The 9,566-nt window shown below is 39.9% G+C and overlaps 1 protein-coding gene across 1 annotated transcript; it reads left to right on the top strand.

Annotated features, from left to right (window-relative positions):
- The first annotated feature begins 1,401 nt into the window (after positions 1–1,401).
- LOC140508721 (olfactory receptor 51I2-like) lies at positions 1,402–2,352 on the top strand. The gene has a single exon (XM_072616604.1). The coding sequence runs from the start codon at positions 1,402–1,404 to the stop codon at positions 2,350–2,352; it is 951 nt and encodes a 316-aa protein (XP_072472705.1).
- The last annotated feature ends 7,214 nt before the right edge of the window (positions 2,353–9,566 follow it).

Below are 9,566 nucleotides of genomic sequence, written 5' to 3'. Positions count from 1 at the left end.
TTTTGTAACCCTTTGGGCATAGTTCCAAATTGCTCTCCAGAATGGTTGGATCAGCTCACAGCTCCACCAACAATGAGTTAGTGTTCCAGGTCTCTCAGATCTCCTCCAACATTTATCATCTTCCTGTTTTGTCATGTTGGCCAATCTGATAGATGTGATGTGGTACCTCAGAGTTGTCTCTAATCAAGAGTGATTTAGAGCACTTTTTTGTATGACTATAGATGGCTTTAATTTCTTCCTCTGAAAACTGCCTGTTCATATCCTTTGACCATTTATCAATTGGGGAATGACTTGTATTTGTACATTTGACTCAGTTCTCTATATATTTTAGAAATGAGGCCTTTATCATGGACAGTAGTTGCAAAAATTCTTTCCCAGTTTTCTGTTCCCTCCTAATCTTTGTTGCATTAGACTTGTTTGTGCAGAAACTTTTCAACTTGATGTAATCAATTTGATGTATAATTTTTGCACTTCATCTGATACCCTATTTATTAAATGGAGGAGTTAGGTACAATTATTTCTAAATTCCCTTCCAACTCTAAACATTCATGTTCTATTTTAAGTCCCTTCTAACTCTGTCATTCCATATTTTGGGGTGAATGATTATTTCCAACCTAAATATTCTATGGTTGTGTGATTTGGGGACAATGAGAGCATTTGTTGTAAAATGAACTGCTAAAGATCTCCCAAGGGGAGAGGCAGTATGGCATAATGAACAGAGGGCCTGTCCTAGAGTCTGAAAGACCAAGTCCCATCTCTGATCCCATTGCCTGTGTGGCCCTGGACAAATGATTTGACCTCTCTGTGCTCCCAGGCAACTCCCTAAGACTGAAAAGTCTCAGGACAGTTGTGGATCTGCATCAATAGAAGGAATTTTGAAAGTTAGTGCTTTAGCACAGTTCCTAGCACATAGTAGGAGCTTAATAAATTCTGGTTGACAGGTTTTTCTAATGAAATCCAAAGTCTAAGACAAAAACAAATAAATAAAATTCTTCCAAGTCACTGAAGCAACAACAAGAACCAATAATAACAATGATAAATAATAATATTGTAGCTGCTTACATTTATATAGTGTCTTAAGGTTTACAAAATGATTTATCATGTTATTTCATTTCAATTGCTTCAATCTCACAATAACCCTAGTATTTATATATTATAGATGTTATTGTCTCATTTTACAAATTAAGAAAGTGTATCTTAGTAAGGTTAAATGATTTACGCATGATCACCCTTAGGCTAGTGAGTCTCAGGGGCAGAATTTAAACCTAGCTCTTCCTGACCCAGGATTCCTTCCACTATGGCATCATGTAGGATGGACTGACATGTGACTGAACTGACAATGGTCCTTTTTGGAAGCTAAGCTTGGTATATTCTTTCCAATGACAGGGGCAGAGTTAACCCATGGGACTCCTGGCTAACGTCACCCTTTCCTCTTCACCCTTTTTCCTGACGGGCATCCCGGGTCTAGAAGCACAGCATGGCTGGCTCTCCATCCTCTTCTTTGCCATGTACATGGTGGCCATTGTGGGCAACACCCTAATCCTGGCAGCAGTGCGAGTGGACTCCTCTCTACATGAGCCCATGTACCTATTCCTGTCCATGCTGGCTGTCACTGAAGTGGGTGTTTCTGTCTCCACATTGCCCACTGTAATGGGCATCCTCTGGTTTGATGCCCGTGAGATAAGCTTGGGAGGCTGTCTAGCTCAGATGTTCTTTATCCACACTTTCTCCTGCATGGAGTCTGGTGTCCTGTTGGCTATGAGTTATGACCGCTATGTGGCCATCTACAACCCTCTGCGTTACACAACCATTCTGACTCTGCCCCGAATTGTCATCATGGGTTTGGGCATCACATTGAAGAGTGTGGCATTCATGGCACCGCTGCCATTCCTACTGCAACGCTTGCCCTTCTGCCATGCCAATGTCCTCTCCCACTCCTACTGTCTCCACTCAGATCTGATCCAGCTACCCTGTGCTGACACCACCCTGAACAGCATCCTGGGCTTGTCTGTTGTTCTGGCTTCCTTTGGACTAGACTCCCTGCTCATTGTGTTCTCCTATGCCTTAATCCTTCGCACTGTACTGGGCATTGCCTCAAATGAGGGGAGACTGAAGGCTCTCAATACCTGTGCCTCACACATCTGTGCTGTGCTCCTATACTATGTACCTATGATAGGAGTGTCTGTGATGCACAGAGCTGCCAAGCATGCCTCGCCCATCGCCCACACTCTCATGTCCAGTGCCTACCTCTTTGTGCCCCCTGTGCTAAATCCCATCATCTATAGTGTCAAGACCAAACCCATCCGCAAGGGAATACTTTCCCTCTTCTCTTGCAAGAGGGTCCTGCCCTAAGGACTTTTTCTGGCTAAAAGCAGAGGCATTCAATCAGTGAGGTGGCATGGGTATAGCTCAGGAGTGGGGAACCTATGGTCTTGGAAATTTGTCCCATGAAGTTTAGATTCAGTCAAAGGGCCACACTAGAGGACCTAGAGGGCCACATGTGACCTTGAGGACACAGGTTCCCCACTCTGATATAGTTCTTTGCTCCGTCCTGAAGGAAGAAAATAGGAAAAAACAGACAGAAGTGTAGTACTACTGCAGAGTGTATCATTTCATTATAAATTGCACCTTGTACAGGTTGCTGCTTTTTGTTTCATGGGCTCGTCTTGATTGTTCAATCGGATTGTGAGCTCCCTAAATTGAGGGAGAGGGAAAAATGGGGGGCAGGGTCAAAGTTTCTGTTTCCATCCTTCTTAGCCCAGGTTTTTTACACCTATAAAAACTTCTTAATTCATTGAAATGCAACAGAGTCCCATTTGTTTGGAATTAAGTTGAGGGGTGAAAGGGAGGAGGGAAAAAAGCTGCTTTAAAAAATCATAGTTTCTAACATGAATAGGTTCTAGATACCTGTGGATCGGAGTGAGGGGAGGAATCAAGTGACCTAAATTCTTCCTTCAGAAATGAAGATGAGGATACTTAAGAGACCCAACTTGAGTCTGACTTTTGGGATTGCCTGGGCCTAAGAGTCTCTAACTTGTAGTAGGAAGTGGGGCAAGGAAAAAGGACCCCTGTGCAGAATTTATTTTTATTTGATTTTCATTTTTTGTTATTCTGCACTTGACAAACGCAGGCAAACAGGACCATTTCCCTCTGCAGAGATCAGAAAAACAGGATTGCATATGAAACTAGGAATTTCTCCTCTACTAACTTTAAAAGAGAGGGAAAGGGAAAAAGAAAAGTAACACTGAAAGAAAGCTCCCAGTTACTCCATGACTCCAGTTCACAGTTCTGTGCACTTTGTTCCCTTTGTGTATTTGAAATGGGCTTACCTTTTATTTAGGAAAGACTTTAAACAAAACAAACACCTTATATCCTTCAATTACATCAGGAAGGGGCTAAAGGATCCTGAAGAGTCCTGCTAGTCATCAGAGAGGCCCTACTGGAGTCCAAGGTGTGTTTTAGGGGTTCCTGACTAAAACCCAGGTTTTAAGGTCTTAAAAAGTAAATATTAAGTCACGAATAGGGTAAGTCCATTTATGTCGTTGCTTTTAGGAACAAATAAAAACCCTGGGTCTAGGTTGCGAATAGGATACTGATCCCAGGGTCAGGAAATTATTTTTCAATCATTTCTGCCTTTGCTGATTCTTTGTGACCCCATTTGGAGTTTCCTTGGCAAAAATAACTAGAATGATTTGCCATTTCCTTCTCCAGATCATTTTACAAATCAGAAACTGAGGCCAACAGGATTAAGTAACTTGTTCGGGTCACACAGCCGATAAGTATCTGAGTCTGGATTTGAACTCATGAAGATAAGTCTCCCTGGCATCGGAAAAACCTGACTTCAAATTTAACCTCAGACACCCATTGGTTGTGTGACCTGAGAGATCACTTCACCTCAATCTGCCTCAGTTTCTCCATCTAGAAAATGAGTATAACAGTACCATCGTCTAGGGTTGTGATAATCAAGTGTGACAATATGTGTACATCACTTATTATAGTGCCTATCACTATCTGTTGGATGCTCTCTAGCTTTTCAACATCTCTGTGAAAATGTGGTGCCCAGAACTGAATATAATTTTCCCAATGTGGCCAGGATAGGACACCGTAGAGAGGGCTGTTACTTCTCTTATTCTGAGTGTTGGACCCTCCACACAGTCTGGAAGAACTTTAGCGTTGGTTTGTTTTTTGTTTTTGTCAGAGTTAGGGTATGTCACACTACTGATGCGTTTTGAAGTTGAAATCCCTTAAAATACCAACATCTTTTTCACAAAGGTGTATCTGACCCAACAGGACTCACAAAGTGTTTTACTTACACTGCTCTGGTACCAATACATTTAACCATGAAACATTGATGATGAGGACACACCCATTAGATTGTATGCTTTTTATGGGAAGGGATAGTAGCTATAATGACTTATTTAAACTTAGTATCTCCTCCAGCACCAAGCATAATATTTTGTACACAGTAGGTGCTTAATAAACAAGTTAAAGACATGAAAAAATCAACATCTTAAGTACAAGATGGAGAAAGTTTGAGTAGACAGAAGTTCTGAAAACTATCTGGGGGTTTCATTGGAACACAGTTTAAGATGAACAATGTGGTGGCCAAGTAAAGGAATACACTTTTATTTGTCGTGAAAAGCTTTTAATTCACGACATATGGGAGTTGGTTGAAAGAACTAGGCATGTTTAGTTTAAGTAAGAGAAGATTTGAGGAAAGGGAAGTGATTGTAGGTATCTTCAAATATTAATTTGTTGAGCTGTGCCCCAAAGGATGAACTAGGAGGAGGGTATAAAAGTTATATAGAGGCTAATTTGACCTTAATGGAAGGAAAGCTGATCAACCCTTAGGATTATATAAAAGTAGAATAAACATATTTGGAAGGCATTGGGGTCCCCCTCACTGCAGAATGTCTGGGTTATTACCTATTGGATCTGATGCAGAAGAAATTCTTGTTCAGGTTGGACTAGTTGGACTAGTATCAGGAGTGAGGAGCCTGAAGGCTCTAGACCACATGTGACCCTTTACGTCCTCAAGTGTACCCCTTCACATGTTTAGATTTGGTCAAAGGACTGCACTTGAGGACCTAGAGAGCCACATGTGGCCTTGAGGCCACAGTTTCCCCACCTTGGACTAGTTGAACTAGGTGCCCAGGTGCTCAGAGGCCCCTTCCAACTCTGTGGTTCTGCTGTTGATTAATTAGCAGCCTGCTCCAATGAGTGCTGCACTTTCTGGTCTCTACATCTTTGTCCATACATTTCTCTATTTCTAGAAAGACATCCCTACTGCCCTTTCCTATTGAAGGTCATCCATCTTTCAAGGATCAGTTGAAATGCAAACCTTCCAGGGACTTTTCCCTGCAAACCAGAATTGTGTTGATCACCATCCCTTTCCCCATTAAGAACAGATTTTTCCTTTCTTGGAATTTTAATAACACTTTGTAAAGAGGCAGGGTATGCTATAGTTCAGGAATTCTTAATCTTTTGGTGTGTCATGGAACCCTTCTCAAAATGTTTTTAAATTCATAAAATAAATAATTGAATAGCAAATGAAATCAATCATATAGAAAGGGAGATTTTTTTTTTCATCATCCACATTCATGGATCATCTGGAACATATCCGTAGACCCTTAAGAGTCAAGAATCGACGGATAGTGCAAGCTGCATTAGACAAGCACTGTGTGAAAATTCTTGCACTGGAGGGCACTTCCTGGCTGTGTGCCCATATGCAAATACCTTAATCTTTTTGGAGCCTCATCTATGAAGAGGAATTATTAGTACAACTGTGGCACCTACTTTGAAGAGTTTTTGTAATTGTTGCTAACTATCTTGCAAACTTTAAAGTCCTATGCCAAATTAATGATTATTTAGCCTTTCCGATAGGTTTATCCTCATTTTCCCCTATATTTTAAGTTATCCATGTCTTTAACCTATACCCCTTCTTACTGGGAGCTCCTTGGGATCACTGACCTTATCTCATTTAAACTTCATATTTCTTCCTTCTCTATGCCATATCCCACATTTACCACTTCCACCTACCATAGTGCTTTGCATTCAATGAGTACCTAATAAATATTGGCTAAATTACAATAATAATAATAAATAATAGATAGCCTTTATATGGTACATGAAGGCTTGCAGAGCCCTTTATATAGGTTATTTCATTTGATCACAGCAATCCTGTGAGGTAAGGACTATTATTATTCCCATTTTACAAATGAAGGCTGAGAGAGGTTAAATGATTTGTCCAGAGCTGCAAACAGTCTAAGATAGGATTCAACTTCAAGTGTTCCTGACCCAAGTCCTGCCCTCTAGCCACTGTGCCACCCAGGAGTCAAATTCCTTAGGGGGAAGGAGGGATGAGATTTTTCTGTAAAAACCAGAAACGATCAACTTAAGAAAGTCTATAAACTTTACATAATGCACAGAATGACTTCAAACAAGGGGGGGGAGTGTTGTCATTGTTACATTTATCAAGGGAGAGAAGCAACAAAACTGATCAAATACACCAATCAATAGTACCATAAAATCAAAATTAAATGACATTGTTCCTGTCTGTTAACAGTTCATGATCTAAATGTTTGTGGAGGAATATACTTTTAAAAGGGTCTGTGTTGAGGATTGTTTAGAAAATCTGTTGCTTTGAAATACTTTTTTTTTTTACATTAAAAAGTGTTTCAGGCATTTAAATTTCCAGTAGAGGATGAATTCTGATCTGTAAGAGACAGAAAAAGCATGTCACAGACAGGAGAGTGACCTGGACGTGAGAAATTACAAAGATAGCATTATTTTCCCTGCTGAATTATCTCCTTCCATCACACTCACAACAAAATAAATTGAAATAGAAAGCATGAAGCTTACTTTTTGATTGTTGTCTTCAGATAAGGACAAGATAACAGTGCCTATAGAGTAGGAAATATTCAAAATAATGGTTGAATTTAAATAGAATACTAAAACAAGAAACTTGACTGGCCTATCACCTGAACCTGTTAGTTTGGAGGATGATTCAGTCAGCTAAAAGGTCCCCAGGGAGCCCAGAGCTCTCAAACCAGGGTTCCTTTTACTGGTTGACAGAGCAGCTGTTCTCCTCCAGAGTCGCTGCTATGAATGGAGGGTAAACAACTATGGTTATTTTCATGTTTTCCTCTTTGGCTACTAGTACAATGCTTTCCATATAGAAGGAGCTTATTAAATGTTTGGTGAAATGTTTGTTCTTAAGTTAAAAAGAAAGATCAAATACATTTTGAGGCACTGATAGATAATGGTTCCTGTGAAAACACTAAGCCCTTTCACAGAAACATAACATTCAGATGTTCTGTAAGGCTACAGAGCCTTTAATTTGGAAGAAACCTCAGAAATCATTCGGTTGAACTCACTTAAATAGGAATAGCCTCTACAGCAGGGATTCTTCTCCTTTTGGCAGTATGGTGAAGCCTATGGACCCTTTCTCAGAATACACACACACACACACACACACACACACACACACACACACAAACACACAGACTTCATAAAATAAAATACATGGGAATAAAAAGAAAACCAGTTTTTATTTAGATGGCTATTAATTTTTTTCAAAACAAGTTCACAGATCTCAGCTTTAGAATCCCTCTTCCACAGTATTATTCACCCTCCCCCAAATGGTTCTTAAATCTTTCTTTATCTGAGGATCACCTGGAAAGGGTAAATCATTCAACAGCTCAGGCACATTCAGGCACAATGAAGTGGAGCTCCTGTGATTTACACCCTGTCCTGGATGCCTCTCCGCTGTATGTGTCATCTGCCCCTAATAGGATGCAAGCTGCTGACATCAGGTGTTGTCTTTCTTTTGTATTTCTATCCCCAACCCACAGTGTGTGCCTGGAACATACTAAGTACTCAATAAATACTTCTTAAAAAATGTGCTCATTCATTCATTCATTCATTCATTCATTCATTCATTCATTCATTCACACTATGTCCTTCAGTGAAAGGAAACCCTCCTCATTGAACATCTTCACTTCTGTGCCTAACATTAGGAAGCTTCTCTTACACTGAATTGTAATCTTCCTTTCTGCAACTTCCCTTCATTGCTATTTCTGGGGTTTTAAAAATTTACTATCTCTTCCTCATGATATTCAATTTCTTGAGACAGAAAGGCTGTTCTCTCTGAGTCCAGGGTAAATATCCTCTGGGTATGGCATGGACCTTTATCATCTCAGGCACCCTCCTAGAGAATTGAGGCAATTTATCTTTGTCCTTCCTTAAACGTAGTAGCCAGGTCTGAATGTACTATTCTAAATGTATTCCGACCAAGGCAGAGTATAGCTGGACTATGTAAATTCTTTACTTCTGGATGATTACTCTTCATTCCTCTTCAGGCTCTGCTCCTAACTGCTAATAATGGCTTACTAATACGATGATCCAAGACAATCCCAAAGGATTAATGATGAAGCATACTATTGGCTCCAGAGAAAGAAGTGATATTGTTTGAATACAGACTGAAGCATGCTACTTTTCACTTTCTTTTATTCGAGTCTCCTTGTATAAAATGACTAATATGGAAATGTTTTACATGATTGCACATCTCTAACCTATATCTGATTGCTTACTGTATCAGGGAAAGGGAAGGAGGAGGGAAGAGTAGAATTTGGAACTTGAAACATTAAAAAATATATTTTAAAATTATTTTAACATGTAATTAGAGGAAAATAAAATATGTATACAAATAATAAGAGTTCACACTTCTGTAGCAGTTCAAGGCTTGGAGATCATATCACTTTACTTTGTCCTCACAGTAACACTGGGAGGGAGGTGCTATTATTATCCCTGTTTTACAGGTAAGGAAATTGAGGCAAACAGAGGTTAAGTGACTTGTCCAGGCTCATCACAATGCTAGCATCTGAGGCAGGATTTAAGCTCAGGTATTCCTGACTCTAGGTCCAGTGCCCTAGCCATCATACCTACCAGCTGTCATGCTTTCTCTACCATGCCACAGCAACTTCCTCGCCCTAGAAACTCATTCTACCTTTCCTTGGGTTGGTTGATTGTTCCTAGAATCACCATTTTAAGGAATGTGTTCATTTCTTCATTTCTCTCAGGACTTCATTCTTGATTCTTTGGACTTTCTTCACCACACTAGTAAACAAAGTACTTCTCTCAACTCCCTCTGACCCCGTTTCAGCTTTCTTTTAAATGTCATATTTCCCCAGTAGAATGTAAGCTTCTTTGGGACAGAGATTGTCTTTACTTCTGCTTTTAAGTGTAGTCCAAGGACAACAGATGGCACAATGGGTAGAGTGCCAGGCCTAGAATCAGGAAAATTCCTCTTCTTGTGTTCAAATCCATCCTCAGACACTTTCTACCTGTGTGACCCTGGGCAAGTCTCTTAATCTTGTTTGCCTCAGTTTTCTCATCTGTAAAATTATCTGGAAGACATTTTAGTATCTTTGCAAGAAAATTCCAAATAGGGTAATGAACAGGCAGACATGACTGAAAATGACCGAACAACAACATATGTATTCCCAGCACGTACAATGCCTAGCACATAGTAAATGCTAAATAAATTCTTGTTAACTGATTTTTTT

The sequence above is a fragment of the Notamacropus eugenii genome, chromosome 5, assembly GCF_028372415.1.
Source record: "Notamacropus eugenii isolate mMacEug1 chromosome 5, mMacEug1.pri_v2, whole genome shotgun sequence".
Taxonomy (NCBI): domain Eukaryota; kingdom Metazoa; phylum Chordata; class Mammalia; order Diprotodontia; family Macropodidae; genus Notamacropus; species Notamacropus eugenii.
The sequence above is the reverse complement of the archived record's forward strand: the minus strand, read 5'-3'. Positions and strand labels throughout refer to the sequence as shown.